The sequence below is a fragment of the Ceratosolen solmsi genome, unplaced genomic scaffold (genome assembly GCF_000503995.2).
Source record: "Ceratosolen solmsi marchali unplaced genomic scaffold, CerSol_1.0 scaffold27, whole genome shotgun sequence".
Lineage (NCBI taxonomy): Eukaryota > Metazoa > Arthropoda > Insecta > Hymenoptera > Agaonidae > Ceratosolen > Ceratosolen solmsi.
This window is the reverse complement of record NW_011948426.1, coordinates 5859282-5884322: the sequence shown is the minus strand read 5'-3', so window position 1 is coordinate 5884322 and position 25041 is coordinate 5859282. Positions and strand designations below refer to the sequence as shown.

Below are 25041 nucleotides of genomic sequence, written 5' to 3'. Positions count from 1 at the left end.
TGAATTGTTATCTACATGTCATTTATTGAAAAAATAGTTTCTTTTTGTAACAATTGTTATATATTATTGAATATGATTATTACATAAAAAAGAGTTTATTACTAATGTTCTGTTAAATTAATTCGATTTTAATTAGCTCGGGTTGATGAATAGTTATTTGAATAATGTATCATATTTGGGAATCATTAATTTTAAAAATAAAAATTATTTCAAATTTGCATTTAACATTTAGTGCCATTGATATTAATTTTTTTCACTATCATGGTATTATTTGTCTTTAAAAAAGCAATATAAATTTTCTCAATTGTCAACTATTTCAATAATGAATAAATTATTATTTAATAAATAATTCGTAATTATTAATTACTCATATAAAAATGTATAAGGTTATATTATCATGAATAAGAAATATTTTCAATATGAAATAACTATTTACTTTAGTTTTTCAAAAGAGTAATCAAAGTCATATAAAAAATTTCTTCGAAAGATAAAATTCAATTAATATTTGTTCGTAACCAGTTACCATCAACGAACATCGTAACAACAAACACAATAACAAATAAATCCAAGTAAGGGGGCCTTAAAACGCATCAAGACCTTCAAAGAATATTTAAGTATGAGCTTTCAATGAATATAGTAAAAAAAGCGCGAAGGTTTCGTGATAAACTCGTAAAGTTATCATCAACGTAAATATATATATATATATATATATATATATATATATATATATATATATATATATATATATATTTGCGTAAGAAAGGATATCGGCTACAGCGATCGTATGTCATACATTGCTCGCTTATAAACCGAAGTAAATGAAAAGTAATTCATTCTCCTGTACACCTTAAGGATGGCGAGTTTGCGAAAATAAAAAAAAAGATGAAGCGTGGGAGACAGACAGTGAGTTAGAGGGGGGGGGGGGGGGGGAGTAGAGAAACATCGTCTGGCGAACACATGTCTTCTTCGCGATTGTTGTCCATTAAGAAACTACGCCCTTCACTACGTGACAGCTAACTGCCCATTCTTTCTAAGCTACAGATTTCTTTTCTTTCTTCGGAGCTGAAGAATTATTTCGGCTGCTTTATTGTTTATTTGATTTTCTTAATTTCTTAATGTTTTAATTTTTTAATAATGGTCTATAGAATAGAAATGCATTTTTGAATCTTACATCGAATTATGTGTATCTCATTTCGTTATAAATTAAATTGGCTTCGAATAGTTGGAGAAAATTTACAAATTCCGTACAACATCGATAGAGAACAGTTGTTAGATCATAAAGCGAAGCAGTAGTAGTTGATCAATTAAACAAATTAGAAAAAATAAGTGCTTACGGGAAACGGAAGGGGTAACGGAAGGAAAGAAAGGAACCTGCAGAACTTAAGTTCTTCTGTTTCTTTAATATACACATGTTTTTCTCAGTAATTTTAGGCATCGGTAAATATTTGTTTAATTCTTTATGATTTGTTTTTCTTTTAAATTAATATATCCGAGCTATTGTACATATCTTATTATTTGATGTTAAAATGAAATCTGTCAGTTAGTTTTATGTACAAAATGTATTACACGAATTAACATATGTTGATTAAGTCAACATAATAAATTAACTTCATTCAACTATAAATTAATTAATATTTAGTTTATGTGTTTTAATATTTGGTACATACATTGCATACGTATATTTATACATATATATGTTATTATATATATTAAAAGAATAAATGTAATATACGAGATTTTCCAGAAACATCTTTAAATAGCGAAGATATATGCATATGAAATTGAAAGTCAATTCATAGCGAGAATCTATAGTTAAATCAAATACAGAATAATGTTTTATTCATCTAAAAATCATAAATTTAGGAAAATTTCATCTACGATATTTTTTTTATTTTTTATTACTTGGAAAAATAATCATTTTTGCAGTTCATAGAAAAATAAAGATAAACTTAAAAAATATAGAGAAAAATCTATTTTTTACTATTTTCAGAAGAGTATAAATTTTTCCGCGCAAAAAAGACCCAAACGAAGGCCCCTAGGCAGGAAGAAAACCAGACCCGACAGTCGAGAAAACAATTGAAAAATATTTGAAAGCAGCATGTTTGCCTTTGCGTGTGTTTTTTCTCATAAAGCATTTCATTCATGATGACTTCCTTAACATGATATAAGAATAACAATTTTTTTTTTCTCACTATTAGTATTATTTCACAATCTTGAATTACCATATTTTGAACGTTTATTTAAGATCCATGTACGAGTAATTTTTAGTAAAAAAAATTGTAATACCGATCGTTATAAAATAAAAAGACACGAAACATTATATTTGTGTATTATTCATCATATGAAGATGATGTAATTATATTTTAGTAATTTGAGAGAAGTCCGAATAATAATTTTAGGGCATAAACCAATATGAGTTAAAACCTCAAAATAAAGCAACATCGACTTATTTCGAAAACGTTTTGTAAACAGGGAGATATCCTCCAACGTGAAATCTGATACTCTTCGGAAGGATTAAAGGGAAATTTTGTAGTCGTCGCGATGCCTATGACACAAATGCACTTACGCGTATACCCCAGCTGAGCTCAACAGCTATACGACGATCCGTGAGGCCCCTTTTTTACCCCTCGGCTGAATCTCTTTAATGTAAAAGGAGTTAAGAGGAAAAAAGAGTAAAACCGATCTCCCGGAGTCTTACAGTCCCATAATGCCAACATGTGATTCATTAATTATGCACTTTCCTTCGTCTCGCACATTTTTTCGTTATAAGCACATTTATGATTTATGAATACATACGTACGCTCGTGTATATTTAACACATTTACCATTTTTCACTTATTTAAACATTACATATAAAATTACTGTTCAATGTTTACTGTGTGTATAAAATAAAATCGTCCGACTTTCATTTGGTGATTTTACATGCAATGTCTCGGCATATGCAACATATTAACACTTTTCATTTTAACCGCTTGTCAAGAAAAATACTCTCTGATGAATATCGCGAAGTTAATCTGCATTTCCTAATCATTTCTATTTTTTTTTCAATATTTTCTATTACAGGCAAAGAATAATTTCCATGCTGATAATTAGATTTTAACTTTCCATTGGTATTTCCTTCGTGATTCAATATCTAAAAATCAATGCCACGAAACAAATGCATCTTATTTAACATGTAATACAGACTTACAAAAAATTTTTAGGTATCTACTTATCGCATATTTTTCAACGATATAAACAATCTTCACTACTGAAATCAGCATTGAAAGAAAAATTGAAATTCTGAAGATTATAATAAATGAAGCGATGAAAAAATTGTGAAAGCAAATCGTGATAAATCATTCAAAAGAGTTTAGATCGCAAGCATTATAAAAAGAATTATTTATAGAAGGCAAACAGCACGAAAGCAAAAGTAAGATAAAGAAAGAGAAGGCGAGAGAAGGGAAACGAGCGAGCGAGTGAAAATAAGCATTAGGGAGAAAGAAAGAAAGAGAAAGAAAGAGGATGTTCATCCAACGAACATTGAGAAGTGTCGTCTAGGGTGTGACTCGCTGGTTCTCAGAAAGACAACCAAAAGAGCCGTAAAGCTGTAACGCCTTTACGCTATACGTAACGTCTTTTCTATCTCACTCTCCCCGGGAACTTTTTTCATTCTGTTAAATTAGAGGCAATGCAGTATCCTTGAACTTGGCGTACATTTTTACGAAGAAAATTGTGGCTCGTCCTCTCCTTCTCAGTAGCCAAGTGCTGAATTTACTTAGGCAAGTTCTCCTCTTATTATGCCACTTAATACAAGTCACCATTTTCTTTCGATAAGAGTCTCATGTACGTTAAAAATTTTAACCAGCTCCCTGTCATATTTAAGTACTTTATAAGTACTGCCCTTTCCAGATCATGCATCAATATTTTCAATTTACAATATTTAAAACAATTTAAATAATCTATCCATATGCAAAGTATTTTATTGTTATATTATTAAACATTTATATCGGATATTTCGTTATATAAAAACGTTACGATATCTTGACGATTTTCTATTATAAGGCCTAATCAACACTGCAAACAATCTAATCATAATATAAATTGTACAATTCACATTGGGATTTACATTAACATTATTTACATCTAGTAATTTAAATCTTATTAATGAGATGTACAATAAAATGTGGTAATAATAATTCATATGTTTTTGTCATCCTCCATCCTCTTTATAACCATAGAACATCAATTTTTCATTGGGAATAATAGAAAATAATAATAATAATAATATAGAAATATTTTAATGCTTTTAAGTAATAAAATTAATATCATTATACGAAATTATGTTTTTCTTCTTATTACTTTTGTAAAGTGAAACATAAATAACTTTAAATTCAATAAATAAGTACATTATAATTATATAGTTATACTGTATTAAATTATAATCTCATTCATAATAATTAATATTTCAGTCAATTCCAAAATTTCCTGTCTATAGCGATTAATTCATTCTTGTTTTCAATGGCGGAACGACATTTTGGACCGAATGAGGACAGTACGTTGGTTCGTCCATTTGCTGATGAAAGCATCGACTCAGAATCCAGAAAAGAAGCGCTGCATTGCTATTGGCTTGCAACACAGGTAACTCTCAGGTGCGCCCCACCTCCTACTCGTAAACTCTGCCCATTTACACCCTTGGTACCATAAATGTCGTACATTGTCCCCGTTTGCCCGTGAATCTCCTTCTCGATGAATATTTGACAAGACAAGGATTTCTGTACATCGTTAAACACAATTGGAAGGAATACTTTGAAAACAGCTGTTCACGACGAATAAATATACGATTCGTATTTGCTATTTATAGTTAGATAAGAAAATAGTAACAAAATACATAGTATTTTTAAGCCATTAAATATTCGCTATGGTAAATTAAAATATACTTTGATAATTTAAAATTCTAATTTTATCAAAAACAAAAGACAAAAACAAATTATCATAACAAATTGTATTAAGTTCCTATGAAAATAAAAATTACGATATGAATATTATTAATAATAAAATTAATATGAATAACTTATGTACTACTCAAACATCAAATACGAAATTTATTCATTACCAAAATGATATTATTTAAAAGTATTGCATATTTATAAATTGCTAAATATTAGGCAATTGTAAATGTCAAATGGAAATGATAAATTGGAAGTGCAGTACTTAACATTTATTATAAACATAATAATATTATAATAGTAAAATAAAAATTAAACATAATCTTTGTAAATTTATCTTATAAAATTATTTTTATGTTGCATTTCGTATATATAATTAAATAATAAATAAATTGTATAAATAATTGATTGCAAATATTTTAAGTAATAAAAATAATAGTGTACATATATTTTAAAAAAAAAAAATATATATATATATATATATATATATATATATATATATATATATATAATTTTATTTATTATTTAATTAGTTGATAAAATGCTTATAGATATTTGAATCAATTAAATTTCAACAATAAATTGTAGTGACTATAAATAAAAATTTAATACCTTTAAAGTAAATTTACTATTGTAAATAAAAGTTGTGCTCTCATAAATAAATTCATGAGATATATAATTTAAAAAATTAATAAAATTAACAAAATACATCATTAAATCTGTAACAGAATACCAATTTTATAGTTAATTTAATTAAATTATACAAATTTTTAATACTAAAATTATGATAAATTTTAATAAATTTTCGATGATAATTATCTTCAATATGGAGTAAAAGATTATTAAATATACAAGAGTAATTTATGTATAAAATTAATAATACGTAGGACAATTATTTATAAAAAAAACTTATAAATAACGATAATTATGAATAATTTATAATTAACTTATGAAGCATAATGCTAATATAGGAAAAGTATATTTAAAAGTAATTGTACTTAAAATGAAAACAATATTTTCTTTAAAAAATAAAAAATAAAATAAAAAATAATAAAGTTTATTAATTGCAAAACAACCATTTTTAAACAATCATTTTCCACGATTTTGGCAACTCGTTTCTCATTCTTCGATGCTCGTACGCCTGCCGTATTTGAAATTTACGAATTTACGTCTCTTTGAGCACATTTTACTTTCTTTCTCTTTTCACTGCTCATTTAGTTAATATGTCCTTTCCTCGGTATCCAAGTAATAGGCAATGACATTCACATTGGCCTTAGAGGGTCGCATGTCTCCTTCGAAAGCTGTAGATAAAAAAGAGACGATATAGCGGTGTGACGATGGAGGGGAGCGGAAAAGGAGCCCGTATGTGTACAAGAGATAGAGGGAAGAGAGAGAGAGAGAGAGAGAGAGACAGGCAGACAGACAAATATCAGGAGGAAAAGGAAAGAGAAATCTTCGGACCTTCAAACGAAATCTAAAGTCAAAGTAGCGCATCCACGGGAAACACGCTCAATTATTCAAATTTTTTGTCAAGTTGGCGCCAAGCTACAAACTATATTTTTATTGTCGACTAATAAGATTCGCCTCTTGAGCCGCCAAAAATCGTTTTGCCTAAAAAAAATACCGGAAAGGATCTATGAATTTTAGAGAGCATTGTTGATAGATCTGATTTTTATGACAGACCCAAAAGCTCCACTATTTTTCAACGTTTATACATTAATATTCGCACTTCAATGTTTTTCATTAAAAAATAATATCCAAAAGTAAATAAACATTAAATAAAAAATCTATTATATTATGTTAAATAATATCAAATAAACAAATAAACAATATTCACAAAATATTGCAAAATAAATATAAAATTTACAATATAAGAGCATTATAAGAAGATGTTTTAAATGTGAGAGATAAATATTATTAACGACTTTCTGAATGGATATAATAATAAGGCTAAAATTTCATATATGATTTGTAATGAAAATTTATAAAAATAATAAATGCACTATTAACACTTTATTTACATTAAAAAAAAAATTTATATTCTTTTTTTTTGTATTATTTTATATAGATTTGCATGCGGATAACTGAATATATATTACCAAAATGTTGATGAGACGTTGATGTTGATTAATTTTACAATATTATATAAAATAAGCTTATTGATTGGTTACAAATATTTCAAATAAATATCGTTATTTATAAATAAGTTTTACTACTGTATATGTTCAGAAGATTCAAGTTTTTCAAGAAGAAAGTCTAGAGAAGACATAAAATTTCATATCCACTTGACTTTCGTTCGACAGCTATTTTCAGTGACTTCTACAAAGGTTTGTTTAAAATGTATCTATTATTATTTAAACACAAGCTTTATTATTTTAACTTTATCATATTTAGCTGTCGTAAGACATTATATTACATAACAATATAAGACATAACGTTCTATTACAAAAAATATTTATACTATATATACAAATTAAGCATAATTGGTTTTTTCAAGCGATCATTATAAAATTATTATGAAATATATAAGACTGAAAAATTTAGAAATAATTACTAATTTTTATTTTCAATATGTTTTGTTAAGGTACTTTTCATTAAATATTTCTTAAACTATCAACAAAATACTTAATCAAAGGTTGAAATATATACATATATATATTAAAACAGCTTGATATTATTAACGTAATTATTATATTTTTAAATATACACGCACACGGCCGCACGCACGCGCGCACGCACACATACATACATATATATATATATATATATATATATATATATATATATATATATATATATATATATATATATATATATCTTATAATAATTTGTTTGATAAAATCAGGCTTTTTAAATAAATGATAAAACATTGTTTTCTACAAAAAAACGTCCTCTATCAACTATTATTACGTCTTAGATGTTTCATAATTGTTAAATTCAATAAAACCATTAAAACTTAAGAATAAAATATCAGTAAATAATAAATTAAAAAACTATACTTCGTAGTTCCTTATATCTAGATAATCGAAAGTTTGAGAAAAATATTCTTCGATTCCTTCTTATTAAAACGTGAAATGAATTTACAGAATGAAAAAAGTCGATATGAACCAGCAAAAGTACATCGTCTACGTCAATCCTTCGAAAAAGCCGGAGTGACGAATCAATCGGTTATGAAAGTAAGTTCTTTCTCGAGAGTCGAAGATTCGATAAGTAGCAGACGGACGAGCTTTCGAGTAGAGCGACATATTGAGCAAAGGCCGATTGCTCATTCGCCGGATTAGCTCGATCTTTTGCAGTCGTGTCTTGACTCTCACCTCAGTTCCCACGCCCCCACGTGTGGCATTGCGGCTATGCTCGTGTCCTTCAAAGACAATATTCTTTTTCTCAAATTACCTCAGTATATATAGTGCATAATTGATTAAAAACTCATTTCAATAACAAATGTTTATTAACTGCCCCTTCGCTATCTTAAAATGAAATATTCATACAAATGGAATTTTCAATTTTTTTGTTGTTTTTAAATAAAAGTGCTTTCTATTGGAATCGATATGGTTAATTGTATACCGCAGAAACTAAATAAATGCTACTCATATTTTTGTTTAATATTTCTTTCAATAAGCTAAACATATTGTATATATATTTTCATATTAGGAAAATTATATATTTTTTGCCGTTACAAAATGTGTAATGATATATAAAAATAAAAAACGTGATGAAAGAAAAATTAGTACTTTTACTACTATTACTTTACTCTTCCACTTCGATGCATATGAATATATTGTAATTTTTTAGCTTTATATTATTCGCTCTCTTTAAATTCAAATATCTATCCATATATATATATATATATATATATATATATATATATATATATATTAATATATAATATATATATAATATTATATATAATATATATATAATATTATATATATAATATATAATATATAATATATATATTATAATATATATATAATATATATATAATATATATATATATATATTAATATATATATATATATATATATATTAATTTCAGTTAAATTAATTTCTGGATAAAATCAATATTATTTATCAAAATGTTTAAAAAAAAATTAGTAGCTATCCTTTAGTTTTTATTATAAAGAGTATTCGCATAGAAAATAGAGAATTGAGAAAGTAAAACGCTAGAAATAGAGGAAATTTGATATTTTTATAGTCAATATCTATGCGCATAACTCGGGGACAGTTTCTCCCATAAAATAATTGTATTGTCAGTACAACTATAATATTTAGAACGTTCTAAAAAGCACATGATTGTTTTAGTTGAAAATAAGAAATTTAGAGTACCGAATATCTCATAGTATAATATGCAGAGTATACCAGAACTTGCAAAAGAAGATGATAAATTGAGTGCCTTAATGAAAATAATGTATCCCACCCCACTTTTGAAGACAATCCTTGGTCCATCCGCGGGACCTTATATCTCCGGACGACAGCTGCAAGGAGCGACTGTGATCGATGGAGAGGAGGCAACTTTACGGGAATGCACTCCAATGAGACTGAGGTCCCATTCATAAAAAAAGAACGAGCTCCGGTTGGTCCAGACACTGCGTCTCGGCCAACCATTATGCAGTCACTTTCTTGGCATAAAAATGTAACGGGTTTTGTGCACCAATAGTACCATTAACTCTGGAATTATTGTGAATTATCAGCGCTCTTGTCCAATCGACGATTTCTAAAACAAGATTGAAAAAGTCAAATTCCTTTTCGATCGGCACTGAAAGTTTGAATTTATTTTCAATCGTTAAAAAAAAAAAATATATATTTCACATATTTTAAACCAATTGAAGTTCATTAAACCATTTACTTCAGTATATTGAATTGTTAACATTCATACATCAAGCTACTGAATAATTATGTTTTTTTTTTTTAATTAAGCTCGAGAATGCACAAAACAATAGAATTCCCGACTTTTAGGTTTACCGTGTTACTTCATCTATTCGGCCAAAATATTATATGATAGAAATTATAATATATTTTATTTTCTAAATATACTTCAACTCTAAAGCTATGAGATGTTTAAATTAAATATTGGTATTCGTTATTTTATCTTCGGGTTATCACATCAAAACGTTATATCCTTTTATTTGCTTGTGTGATTTTTATTACTAACGCCAGTTTCAAAATTATTAATTATATACAACTAAAATTCATAATCGATGCTTACTCAAATACAAATTCACACAAATCGATATAGAGTAAGCTGATTATAATAATATAGAGTAATGTCGAGTGGATAATGTAATATAAAAGGCTCATCACATTGAGAAATTATTATATTTGTACATTAAACTTCCTTATGTATACATAAAATACAAAATTATTAAAAATATTATCTCATTTGAATTTCGTATATACAGAAGGACTTTGATATTCTCTTTCTTTCTAAATACTTGAACGGACAAAAGGACTGTGCTGTCGCAGTTGTCAGAAGGCAAAAGGAGAAAAGAGCGTTGACGTCAATTTCGTCTCTCCGGTAGCAGCTGCTCTCTGCACGTAGGAGAGCGCGACGTAAAATCCGGTTCACACGACCCCGACGACGAAGCGGCTCCCCATAAGCTCTTCTACTTCTGCTGCTTTACCGTCTTCTGTTTCTTCCTTTTGCTCGTACATACGTCGTGAAAGACGTCGTTTTTTTCCCTTCGATTCTTTTGCTAGACCACGAAATGACAGACACTCGCACTTTTATGATATTCCACCGTTTATTATAAATGTAATTTACTTTTTAATTACTTGAAAATATTAGCTAGCAAGTTGTTTAATTATTATGACGTAATTTCGACTTTTCGACTCACTTTAACATTTTTATTTCCTTTTCTATAGTTGTTAAATACTGTTCTGATCGCATTAGAAAAATTACATTTTAACATTTTAACATTTAACTTTTCGATGGCTAAGACGAAATTTGCCATAAATTTTTAATATCAGATTCATAAAAAAATGATAAATCAAATAATAAATAATAAATTGAGAAAAATTAATTGACCATTAAAATTCAAGCGGTTAATCAAAAATATATTAGCAATACTAAATACCGAAAGTACAGGCTATAAATGTAGATTAGTGGTTGTTTGAATTTAATGTAGAACGAAAGCCAGACTGGAAAGGAAGAACACACTATGGCCATTCATTTCACGTTACGTTGACCCACATTCGCGGAACTAGGATTTCCTACGGTATCATCTTCTTTTTCTCATACATGGAATATCGGCACATTTCAAAAAATAAAGTTTTGTATATATTGAACTAAAGATAATAATTATTTTAACGGATATAAACAACGTTCTACAAGGTATTGCGAAAAATATAAATATTGAAGAATCGGCAGTAAAAACCCATTCTTACAAATTAAACAAATCGATAATGCTTTTCTCTTAACTTGTAATAAATTGCTTATTTGTACTATGAAAATTAGTTCTTTAACTCTACAATACTCAACAAATAAAAATTTAATAAAATTAATATAAAATAAATGGTAATAATATACTAATTAAGAAATAAAAAATTATTATTGTGAAATTAAGAAAACAAATGCTTCTTATATATTACTATGTACCTATTAAATTTATCGTTAAAAATATAATTTTGTGTGTCAAAATATTATGTAAATAAGCAATTTAATCTCTTTGAAGTCTTTGTAATTACCGATTCAGTTACATTATTACTTTTTGATAAAGGATAAAAGAGTTTTTATTTATGTTAAAAAATAAATTATAAGTTTATAATTATTAATAATAAATTAAATAATTATAATTTTTAGTAGCTAATTCCTAGAGCTAATTAAATACAAAATAATTAACAACTGTAGAAGGAAATTATCACATGACAATTAATAACGATTAATCAGTGACAGTTTTAAAATACTTAGTACAGTACTTGATATAATTAATTAGGGTTCTTTCAGACTTGGATACATTTAGTCTATGAATAATTTATTTGGCGCTCAATTAAAATTTGCAATTATAATATTTAAAGAAATTAAAAAATCTTATATTAAAATCTGAATAATAGAGCAACAAATAAATCTAATATTCAATTGCGTATGTCAATACGGCTTAAACGTAGAATACAATATTAAAGATCTGTACACATCATTAACAAGGGAATGAAAATGATGTACGCTAATTTGAGAAATAAGTTCTCGTGATAATACGAGGACACAGTTACGTACTGAAATAAAGGTGACAAAATGAATGACGCTGCAATTCTACTCGAAAAGATGTTGCCTCTGTCGCCATAATATCGCAGCGTTCGTTCTTCAAGTGACAGAGTTGCGACAACCGGATGACAGTCGACCAAAAGTACACACTGACTCTAAAATTGAAATACAATTCTTTTGTGATTTCGATCTATTTTAATTAGTTTCTTATAACATGGAACATGTTTATAGACTTTTGTTTATAAACACGGGCTTATTAAATATTGAAAATATTAATACAGATTATCTATCGCTGTTGTATTAATATATTTGGAATAAATATATGACATAAAATCTCTCAAAATTCAGTAAGTAAACTATAGGAATATCAAAACAAAATAAAATCAAAACAGTCAGTGTTACTTTCGATAAATCCGTTGTATTGAACCAATCGATTATACATAAATCATTATTGAAAAACTTATGTATTAAATATTGAAAATTTATTTTCCATGTAGAAATATTTTTAATTCTCAGAAGACAATTTATTTATTTGGATTTCACAGACTATTGCACCGAATGAAAAATAATCCAATTTTTTTTTACAAATTATTACAAGTTATTTTACAACTTGTTTTCATAAATTAGATTTTAAAAGCTTATAAACTGAGTAACTATATATATATATATATATATATATATATATATATATATATATTATTTAAAAAATTATTAAGATTTATATAATATTAAAAAATTCTGTTAAAATGTTATTAAAAATAATACTTCTGTAAATATTCGTTAAAATTAACCAGTGCTACTCAATAAAAATAAAACGATCGAATCGAAATATTATTTGAAAATAATTTTGATTTGAAAAATATTTATTAGTACTGTTCAGGTTTATTTAGGGTACTTTATATTTTATTTGTAAATTATTGAAATATAAACACATTATATGTGTTATTCTGGCTTAATCTAGTATAAAATCACTACTAAAATTCACATTAGAACTAATATATTGAATGAAAAATTATTATCAGAAAAAATTCAGGCCTAAATATCTTTTGTAATGTATTAAGTCGGCTTAACGCATTTCAAAGAAAGTATGAAATAATATCTATAGAAACGAGTTAAAATGTTACCGATCAAACATCGATGCTTCAGCTTTCTTACATATTTAGCATACAACCATGCACTGTAAACTTGGATGATTATAAGGCCATAAAAGTCTACTCGGTGAAGTCGCGTTTGTTTGCCTTCAGAGACCGGCAACCGGAGACAGTGTAACGCTTGGAAAAATATACGAAGCGGCGGCTTTTAAGCCCGTCGCTTCAACCGCCGCAAACTCAGTGTATATACATACACCGCCTGTTATCTACCGAACATTACACGCAATGTCAGAAGCGAAAAAAAGAATGACAAGAATACTATCCGCGGACCGCGTTTTCAAAACACTGCGTATTCTTTTAAAGTAAAATTACTTCGTAAAAGGATAACAAAAAGTGAAAATTTATATCGTATAAAGATTAAAATCGAATTATAAAATGATTGAACTAAAAATATTATGATCTTAAATGCTTGTACAACGTTATGTTAATTTCATTAGTAGCAACTGAAACATATTTTTAATTAATATAACTTTTACAATATACTTAAATAATATTCAAGAAAAAAAATTAAACTCATAGTTTTTCATAAATTTTGATTAAACTATGTTCTGAAAATCTCTATAATTCTATTCATTTGTCGATGTTTAAAAATCTTTTACAATTATTTACGAGCAACTACGTTTGAATCTATACTACATATTTAATATTAATTAAATTCATCTACTATAAATTTTCTATTTATTTCATATTCAATTCATTGATATAATATAATAAAAAATAATATATTTTAAGAAATTAAAATTTGTATTGAAAATTTAAATGTAGAATACTCTTTAAAAATATTTGAATACATTATCAATAGATGAAAGTTTTAATTTTACTTAAGCCAGATATTGAATATTTTATCTAAAATTTTATTAATAAAATAAACTATTAATTGTCATTTACGGCAATTAATCTTTATAAAAGATTAAATAAAAATTGGTTAAATAAATAGAAATAAAATGAAGGTATAAAAATAATAAAACTTTTTAGAGAAAATGAAGTTCTAAAAATTGATTCGTGTTATTTGATGATGGTAAAAGTTGCTTTCATTTATCTAACTTAATAACGAGAGAACCTGGCAATGTAAATAATAATTTGTTTAAAATATATAAGTAATATAAAATATACTTACTATGAAAAACTTTACTGTAATTAATTTATTATTTGTAACAATTTTTACTTTTTTTTGTATTTTTCTTTAATGCATATAGCATTTTATAATTTCATTATAATATACAAAATTTATTTAATTAACATAAAAAATGATTAAAATCACACTTTATGTCACGTTGGGCACTACAGTTCAATTTTATTCTTTCTTATATTATATCTTAATGGATAAACTACACTATAAAGAATATAGTTACTTTTTTTATGTTAAGTAAAAATATCTATTATATTTATTAAAATTTTACATAATTAGCATTGTATAAATAAAATAAAATATAACACTATATTATATACACACAGATTTAAATTAAATAAGATGATGAATGTTAATATTATTTATAGGCATTTATTATTATGAATAAAGTAATGAAATTATAAAATTATACTTGTTCATTACTATTAATTAAAAATATAATTTCTGTTTTTAAAATTATATTAAGTGTAATAAATCAACGTTTTATTAATTTATGTCAAATATATTAAGTTAAGTTATTCACTGTATAAATCAGCATGTTTAAAGCAGTATTTCTGGCTCTTTAAAGTTAATAATCTACATGGATTTCCACTTCTAGTTTTAGCCTGACACAGAGTTCTTCTTATTGGAGTTACACTGAAAAAAAAATATAAAAATCAATATATTTTTATATTTAACAAGTACGTACATATAGTCAATTTAAAAACTATTTTATATACTTCAAATTATAAGAATTTAAAATATTTGCTTCAAAATTTAAAAAGTAATAGTTAATATTAATAGAAAAAATATATTCTTTTTATCTTAAAAATATTTTATTATACATATAGTTGAATATATAAAATTTCTTTTTAAAGATTATTGTTCTAAAATGAAAAGCTAAAATATAAAATGTACCTTTGCTGTGAAGTTTGCGTATCTTCGCGATTTCCTTTGAAAAACGCAGTCAATGGTGAAACATAATTTTTTAGATTTCTTCTTTTTAATACAGCACCTCTAATACTATTATCATTACTTGGTATAAATTTTTCGGAATTTGGTGAATCAGAATATTCACTACTGTCATCCGATACATTAGGATATTTTGTACTTGATACAATGTATTCGTTATATTTTTTAGCGGATACATAAGAGCAAGAAAGTTCTTCAATGGGTTCAAATTCTTGCCACATCCAAGATTTCATTATATGATAACATTTTTTAAAAATTTTTAAATTTCCTAAAACTGGCGGTAAAAACATATAAAAAATTGTTGATACAAATATGATTTTAGAATAACATATCAATAGAATTTGAATTTAATTTGAAGATGGATTTATTGAGAAAGTTAAAGCATTAGTTTTTCATTGATTTTTTACATTTGAAAGATTAAATTTTTGACTTCAGTAAATTTTTTATTTTCTGCTAATAATGAAGAAACCTAATAGCGTATTTAAAAAAATACTTTGATTTTCATAAATGATCACATAATATTAAAATTATTAAATAAATATTAAAACACTTAGTAGCTGAAAATACAAATTAACAAAAAAGATATTTTATTAAGAATAACAATTATTTAAACAATTATAATTTCAATATATTATTATTTAGTTCAGTGTATTATTATTTAATAATGAAATAAAAAAATTTTTGTTCATGTACATAAGCAATTATCAATTTAATATAAGTAATTTAGATTTGTGTCATAATTAATTACTTTATTTTGTTTCATTTTAATACAAATAATTTAAATATATAAATACCTATATATTTAAAAATGTGTTGATGTATGTAGCACCACAGATTTACAGCAAGCTGTAAAATATTTAATCTTGATGATAGCTTATGCTCTTGATATTTAAATCGATGATTTTTTTTCATACTTTCAACAAACATTTGCTTGTTATTCAAAAGTGAAATACCATATAATTTTGAATTTGTTTTAATAATTTTATTTTTTAACCGTAATAAATATTGAATTCCACTAAATAGATAATGTACTGCCAATCAAAATATAAAATTTACATTACATTAAAATTTAATTGATATAAAAAGGAATATACTAACTTGCAGTAATAAATAATAATAAAAATGTCAAAGATATAAAATCAATACTAGCACTTAATCCATGTTTTAAGTAAGAAATAAAATTTATTGGAATTAATCCTAAAATTGCTGTTCTTGTTAAAAATGGTGCTTGAAGAAATGTGGCAATAATCATTGTTGCAAATAAATATACTACATGCAATGAAATGCGATAGATTTTATCGACATTCTCTCCTAAAAATATAAATATAAAACATTTTATATTTTGTACAAATTTACACATAAATATAAAATATGTATATTATTACCCGCTGTTCCAATATATTCAGTAATCCATTCTAATCTTTCGTCAATTTCACTTTGCACAATGTTTGTAAGATTCCAAATAAAAACAATAGTTTGATTAATTTTTTTAATTTTCGTTAAAGTTTTTTCATATTGTATAATTGTTTCATAATTTTGTTTAATTATATGATTTGTACTATTTTCTATGTTTTGCCACAAGAGTTGTACTTGAATTTGAATATCTTTTAAATCTGTTAAGATTTCCTGATGATATTCACTGCGATGAGCAGCTTGTTGAATAAAATCTTGATTTGCCTTTTCTATTAATGAAAAATAATATTATTATTATTATTTAATGTATTTATTCTTTTGTTATACTATAATATTCAAATTAAGTGTTACCTAATTTCATTTTTATATCTTCAGTCATTGTAGCAAGTTGACTATGACCAGTACGAATTAAAGCTTTTTCATTGGTAAGATCTTGCATATTTAATTTTATAATTTTATGGGCAGCAACTGTTTGTTTTTCCAAATAATCTTGGCTTTCCTAAATGAAATAAATTTTGATCATGTAGAAATATAAAAATTTGAAAAGTACTATTAGCTTACCTTTAATGATGCTAAAGTTTTAATTTGTGTATGAGCAGATTGCATTAATTTATTAACTGTTATTTCTACAAGAGCACGAAATTGATAGCTTCTGGCTGAATAACAGACAGCTCTTGCTCGATTACTTATTAAGTGATAAGAATTCCATGTATCAGAATCCATTTCTATAGTACACTCTTTTATAGTCTATAATAAAAACAGTGTTAATATTTTATCTATTGATATATTATAAAAATGATATTTTATATATTGTATTCAATAAACAAAAAAATATTAATTTATGTAAAATATAAAATGAAAAAAAAAATAGTATTGTAGATATAAAGAAAAAAGAGATTTGTATAGATAATTTCCAAACTATTAAAGGAAACAGTTGAAATACAAACTAGTATAGAGACATCTTTTATATATTACTTACAATTATATAATCTATTTTTTAATACGGATATTACAAATTTATTAGTAAGAGTTTATCAAATTTATTAAATTTATTAGTTAAGAGTCAATTTAATGATAAATATAATAAAGAACAAAATAAAATTTATAATACAAAATAAAATATATACAAATTTTTCTTATTATTAATATAACTGTTCCCCAATTGTCTTTAATTGAAAAGTATAATATAATGATATAAAATAAAATTTAAAAAGAACTGATAGATCTAAGAAGTTTATTTATATTAGTTTACTAAGTTATGCAATTATTTTTTATAAATTGTATAACAATTCTGTATAACTTCAATATTACAGTTCATAATTTATATATAAGGTCTTGATAGTTTTAAGAAATATAGTGTACAAAGATAGTGTAATAAAAATATTATTTTTAAAAAATTTCAACTATACTTAAATTATTATATAAAATGCATTACACAAATTCATTAAAATTTTTTCTTGTTGTCAATACTAACTTTAAAAAATAATTAAATATTATTATTTACCTAAAACTAATAAAACTTTCTTTAACCATTTTTTAATCTACATTATATTATCACATGCATATAAAAATATTTTAAACATCAGCATATAATTTAGTGATTATTTATATTACCATTTTGTCTGTGCAAGGAAAAAGTTTTCTGCCTTCAGCTGCAGATTGACAATTAAGTAGATTAACACTGAGTTTAGCAAGTTGTTCTTCTGTCATACTTGTGCAAGCACTTTTAATTTTTAATACAACTTTATGTTGACATATTTCTAATGGCGAAGAAATCTGTATATCCGTAATCAGCTTCGATGCTTCTTTGAGAAATTTTTCATCTTCAGTCAACAATTCATAAGGAATAGAAACTAATGGAATTCCATCATCTAATAACAATGCTGATTCTTCTTTCTTACCCCAAATCCAATTTAACATTGATTCAGCATTAACATGGATTGCATTTATGCTTAATATCACTAGTAGATAAGATATCAAAAAAACATATCCTTTCATTTTTATAAATCTGTAAAGATTTAATAAGTTTTAATAATTAAGTTCGAATTATTATTACTTTTTTCTAAAATTTACTATATATATACAAAAATTATAAAATCATACAAATTGCAATTTTAATGAGCCAAAACTATTAAATATTTCCAGTAGTTAATTATTAAATATTCGAAAAAATGTCTTTATTACTTACCTTGACTAGAATAATTTATAACATTATTTTTTATTTGAACAAAATTATTCACAATGTAACATTATAAAAGTAACGGAACACATTTAAAATATTCAAATTTTAATTACATTCTCATTCGCATCCACAAACCACGTGACAGAATTCTTAAATAAGTTATATTCCCTAATAAAAAATGAAATATTAATACAAGGTTAAGCAATAATGAAATTTATTTACTTGAAATATAAATATACTTGCTATATATATTATATTATTCTTAAAAATCTTTAGAGTAAAAATTTTATAACGGCCATAATAATCAGATACTTAACAAATGCGCGGTAAAAATCATTAACCAATCACTAAAATTTATTTTAATGCAACTAGAAATAATTACTATGGGACTAAATTTAAATTAGTATTAAAAAATAAATTAATTTATATTTTTTAAATATTATTTCCTTGTAAAGCCTAACCACTAAACTTAATAAAGTTCTTTATATTATTTTAATTATATAAAAACTATTATACAAATAAAGTGTCATTTTAAATTGATTAAATCTGATAGTCTATAAAAATAAAAATTTATTAACTTATTATCATCCTTAACTAAATGATATTTCTTATTTATAGATATAAAAGTCTAATGAAATATTTTAAGAAATATTACTTAGTTAAGGATGGTAATATAGTAGATTGCATAATGGATATATATCTCAATACATTTTTAAGTATTTAAATTATTTTATTGATAATCTAAACTTTATAAATGAAAATTAAAATAAAAATAATACAGTCAATTTATATTCTTGTGAATTAGTTATTTATTCTCTTGTATTTAGTTTTACTTTTTATCGCTTACTAATTTACTAATGCCATACATCCCAGCAAGTAGTCTACCATGCGATATTGGAACTGGATCTTTTGGAGGTAAGTATGGACCCTTATCTCCCATATAAACATATCTAAATTTTCTTAAGGTTTTACCATGTAATGTTGAATAACATAAACTTTTTTTTTTGCACACAATAAACAATCATAAATAAATTTTTTTTTAATAGTATATAATAAAATAATTTGAATTACCCAAAGTATATTTTTATTTGTACTTGGACTTTTATATCGTTCTAGTTTTTTTATATCTGTATCTTATTATATATATTAAAATTAATAATTAGTGATTTAAATAAATATAAATATATAATGAAGGATACGGCAATCTAAGAATCCAATAAGAACTTTGAGGAAGCTTTATAGGTTCTTCACATCCTGTGACAAAAATTGGACAAGGAGAAGGTCCAGGTTGTACACGTGGATTCAATGTTACATGAACTGGAGCTTTCGGTGTTACAACATGTATTCGCATTAATTGGGCAATTAATGGTTTCGGTTGTCTAAAATTTGAATAAGAATTGCATGCTTAGCTTATAAAAAATAACTCTATAATAGTATTTGTATAGTAATAAAATCTATATTGTAAAATGTTGAGCCATAAGTTAAATAAAATGCTATATAAAATGAAATTATTTAATTGTATTAAATCGAAATGTTAATATATATATCCATTCTAAAATTGTAGAAAGCGTTTTTATTTGTTATATGCTTAAAAATATATTTATATAATATATTAAAGTATAATATAATGTCATAAAAATTAAAATGTTCAAACCTGCATGGACAAGGAAAATATAGTGGCATATCCGTTGTACTAGAAGTAATTTTATTTCCATTATCTTTAACTGTTCCTATACCTGTTGCTTTTAATACTTTATCTGGAGTTGATGCCATAAATCTGTGTCCTCTAGGACATTCATATTCAACTCCAACAAATATCTTTACAAGTATTTCTTTTCCTCTCTTCAATTTTCTTCCTCGCATAATATTTAAATTTTGAAAATTTTTACCTCTGGAGCAAAAATTATGTTGATTATTGTCATTAACAGTTGGCCAAAATGAACCCCTTTCTTTTTGATGTTCTATTCTATATAATTTTGTAAAATAATTAAAACAATACACCATTTTGAAAAATTTGGAAAATATATTCATTACAATTCAAATTTGTTTACCTTACGGTTACATCCCATGGTAGTAAAAAGGCAGAATTTGCAAGCACACCTAATTGATGTTGTAAACCTAAATTGTGTGAGTATATGCTGCTTGATCCTAAACAAATCAATGACCAACTAGAAAATTGAGGAAGTAACCTAATAGGTGACTCTGTATGTAACATTCCTGGTAAATATTCTGTTGTCGATGGTTGTTTAACAAGAGATTTTTCCTTTGTATTTTCTGAGTCTACATCAGCAACTGCAATAACAACTTTATTTTCATCACCAGGAGTAAAGCTAGCTTTATAACTAAGTCTTTGTACATCCTCTTCTATAAGATCACTTTGAGCTGGGGGTGATTGTCCTCCACTACCATAAGCTGTGATTTCATCTATTAACATTTACATACTAAAATATTATTTCAAAATACTATAAAATATTCTAAATTAAGTTTTAAATTTATTCACCATTGACTCCTAAACTACAAACTTGTGTTTGACCTTGCGGTGTTGAAATATCTGCTCGAGCTAATGAATCCTTTCGATTAGTAGTTGATAATAATTGCGCTGCTCTAAAAATTTGATTAAACATTAATATTAATAGTTTCATTTATTATTTAAAATATATTTTTATTTTATTACCGATAATTATGAGTACTTGGTTGAAAAACTGGAAATTGAATACTTTCTAATTGATTGCACCCACATTGAGTTGCTAACATTTGAAAATAATCATAGTTTGCTTGCTTCAAATTGAAAGGATCTTCACGAGATCCTTGACATCTACCACAATTGCAAGCACAAATGTACCGAACTCCACTACAATGTTCCATAACAGATAAATCACTGAGAATATATATATAATTGTTAGATAAAGTACTAATTTCATATGTTGATGAATAAAGATTTATATAACTAAATAACAAGATTCATTTTTATTCATTATAAAATATACATAAAAAATTCTCATCATACTAATAACATATTGACAAGAAATATGTTAAAGTTGTTCATATAAATTTCAAAGAAATATTCTATTGAATTGTAAATATTAAAATAATTAAAAATGAATTCTACATTTATATTTATTTTATGGTCATTAACTTATAATCTTCTCGTGAATCGAGTTGCTCTCCTCCACCAGCTCCTCCGCCTCCTTTATGAATAGGATTTGTACATGGATTTCCTGTAAGTGATAAAACTTGACACATTTGTCGACCAGCGCGCCAATGCTTATCACATTCTTCTTGTAATTTTTCATTAAATTCTTCAAATAGAGGTCCTCGAGCATGCATCTCAAATTCAGCCATTGCATGAGCCAACTTAGATTCATGATAGGCTCTGTATTCAAAAAATTTTTTATGAAAAATCTTTTACTTCTTTTTCTGTAAATGTAACAGATAACTTTGCTTTAACATTGAAATCTTACCTTGTGTAATGTTGAGGAAGATTTTCTTGATAAGCTTGTAAAGCCCTTGGCAATACTTTAGTACAACGACTTTTACTAAATTTAACATCAGTATCTAGTAATCCATGAAGACTTGCGAGTTCTTTATTTGTTCCTTCTACAAAAAATTCATATACTTTCTTAGCTACATCAAAAAACTGAGATAGTGTCGGTATCTATAAATTCAATTAAATATATAGATAATTATTATTCTATTTAAATTTGAAAATATTGTTAATTAAAATACTTCAAAATGTGCTGGAGCAGGATGACGGCCGACATTATCATCAAAACCTTTAGAAAAGGCTAAATTAATATGTTGTTGCAGAAATCGTTTAAATGTATGTGGTTCTGAATGTAGAAAAAACAATGTACTTATTAAATAATATATATTTACTCTTAAAATAAACATTCAAAAAGCGAACCTTCTTCTGAGCCATCGTGATGTAAGGATAAATCTACTTTTTCAACACTTTTTGAGCTTACTGCATCTGAAGTAACTGTACAACTTTTAATTAATTGTCGAGTCATGTAAGCTAAAATATCTTGAGTTTCAACATTACCAGTATGTACAAAAACAAATTCTTGGTTTGCTGGGATTGCAAATAATGAATTTGAACTGTAATAAATAAAATAATTAATGATCTTGAACAATAAATACGAAGTTGATTTTACCTAATATTTGTAACTATTCGATTTTTTCTTAAAACTTGATATATTCTATCTTCTAACGAATGTTCCAGCCTTTTAATATTAACTCCATTGTTTGCTTCACGAAAAATTGGTGGACAAGTTTCAAAATAAAATAATACGCGTGGTGAACAAGGCCTACCATTGGATATCCAGTCTTTTGGTAATCCAGATAATGAACTCAAGAAGTCTGATAATTGAGTCGAAGTTTTTTGCCTGCATTAACATTATTAAACATTATTAAAGTTTCATAATTTAATATTTATAAAATCATAAAATATACTATTTTACCTAATAATATCGAGAGCTCTAAATAAATGTACGTAACTATAATCAAATATGTGAGTTGGATGACTTAGAATAACAATATGTGACAAATGAAATAGTACGAGTAAGGCTCTAGAATATTTATTTCTCATATGAGCCCAAGCACTGAGAAAATCTTTATGTTCTTGTTTTTGAATGAATTGATCATATTCATTAATGAGCATGTAAGTATCCAAGAATCCTTTTAAATGCAAATACACTGTTCTTGTTTTTGGATCATGATAACCTTCAATTTCACACTAAAATATGTGTAAATTACAAATAAATAATCAGTATTAAATCAAAATTTAAATCATTATACAGTGTAAAAACAATTATATTAAAAATATTTACCAATGACTGTTTATTAATAGTTGGTTCTTCTAATAAATCCACTTGTAAAACGGAACTAAATATATTTGCCTTACAACTTTTAGCTCGATACTGGCTTTTACCAAAAACAGAAACTATTATAACTTTTCTATCCAAGTTGATAAAGCTACAAGAATAAATTATTTAATATATTGATTAACATGTATATTAAAAGAAGTATTTATATTATTAGAATTATAAATATTTATAAAACTATGCTTCTGATTTAAGTCTATGCTTTGGATATTAATTTACCTTTCGCTGTTACAAGGAATCTTAAATTTTTGTGATTTCATTGTAGAATTTATTATTTTCTTTCAGAATAAATCAATAAACTTTAAAAACTTTGCGTCGCATTTTAGATATTTTAAAGAGGTTATATTATTATCTTTGCTTCCAGTCTATATAATGCAAGTGAGCTGCGAATCTCATCGATTTATTCAAATCAATAAATGACGTAATAAATATAGTCATGCATTATAAGTAATCAAGTAGTTTAATAATATTATTAAAAATCCTGATTTAATAATATTAAAAAAACGAGGACAAGGATTGATTTTTAACTTTTTCATTTACGACAATTGTATTTTCATATGTGATAACTCTAGATATTACTTTTAAGATAATTTCTATAGATACAGATTAGTTTATTGTTCACATTGGTATGTAAAACGTCCTTTGTACTAACATTCTCTATATCAAACTATTTAATTAAATTATTAAATGCTTTAACTTAATTTGTAGATGGATAAATCACGTGACTGTATAAAACAGCACAAAACTATATTGCATTAATTAGATCGGATGAACTTAAATTCATTAACTCCTTAAAGTAGTAAATTACAATTTACCATTGTATAAAATTTTCATAATTTTTAATAATAATAATTTTATATATTATTGAACAAAAAATGATGAGTTTATAAAAATAAATTTTTAAACTGCTATTAAATAGTATATTATATTGAAATATTTCAGAAACTTTTCAGATATCTGTAACACGTTATAAATTAGAAAATATTTGATATAATGAATTCAAGAGATATTCTAGGAATAATGATATGAAGATTTTTTTATTTGGAAGTATGAATTTTATTTCAATAAACATATACATAATGCCAAAGTATACGATATGTACGTTTATGTACATATAAAGGTACAAAATGAAATGGTTTGTTTTAACATTATAGCTCGACGTTCTTCTTATATATATGTGTGTGTGTGTGTAAGAATTAGATTAAT

The 25041-nt window shown here is 25.2% G+C and overlaps 2 protein-coding genes across 2 annotated transcripts; both read right to left on the bottom strand.

Moving 5' to 3' along the window:
- Positions 1–14859: 14859 nt before the first annotated feature.
- On the bottom strand, positions 14860–18988 carry LOC105363361 (protein brambleberry). Its single transcript, XM_011501028.1, has 9 exons — positions 18959–18988; positions 18385–18778; positions 17332–17517; positions 17122–17269; positions 16743–17039; positions 16456–16668; positions 16152–16388; positions 15304–15631; positions 14860–15042 (listed from the first exon to the last, which is right to left on the bottom strand). The coding sequence occupies exons 2-9, from the start codon at positions 18766–18768 to the stop codon at positions 14922–14924; spliced, it is 1914 nt and encodes a 637-aa protein (XP_011499330.1). The 5' UTR covers positions 18769–18778; positions 18959–18988; the 3' UTR covers positions 14860–14921.
- Positions 18989–19751: 763 nt separating this feature from the next.
- LOC105363267 (protein SMG8) lies at positions 19752–24138 on the bottom strand. The gene is made up of 14 exons (XM_011500923.1): positions 24055–24138; positions 23782–23926; positions 23413–23687; positions 23107–23337; positions 22857–23050; positions 22679–22782; positions 22414–22607; positions 22089–22325; positions 21627–21830; positions 21453–21556; positions 21004–21376; positions 20607–20918; positions 20152–20331; positions 19752–19902 (listed from the first exon to the last, which is right to left on the bottom strand). The coding sequence occupies exons 1-14, from the start codon at positions 24093–24095 to the stop codon at positions 19782–19784; spliced, it is 2715 nt and encodes a 904-aa protein (XP_011499225.1). The 5' UTR covers positions 24096–24138; the 3' UTR covers positions 19752–19781.
- Between the last annotated feature and the right edge of the window lie 903 nt (positions 24139–25041).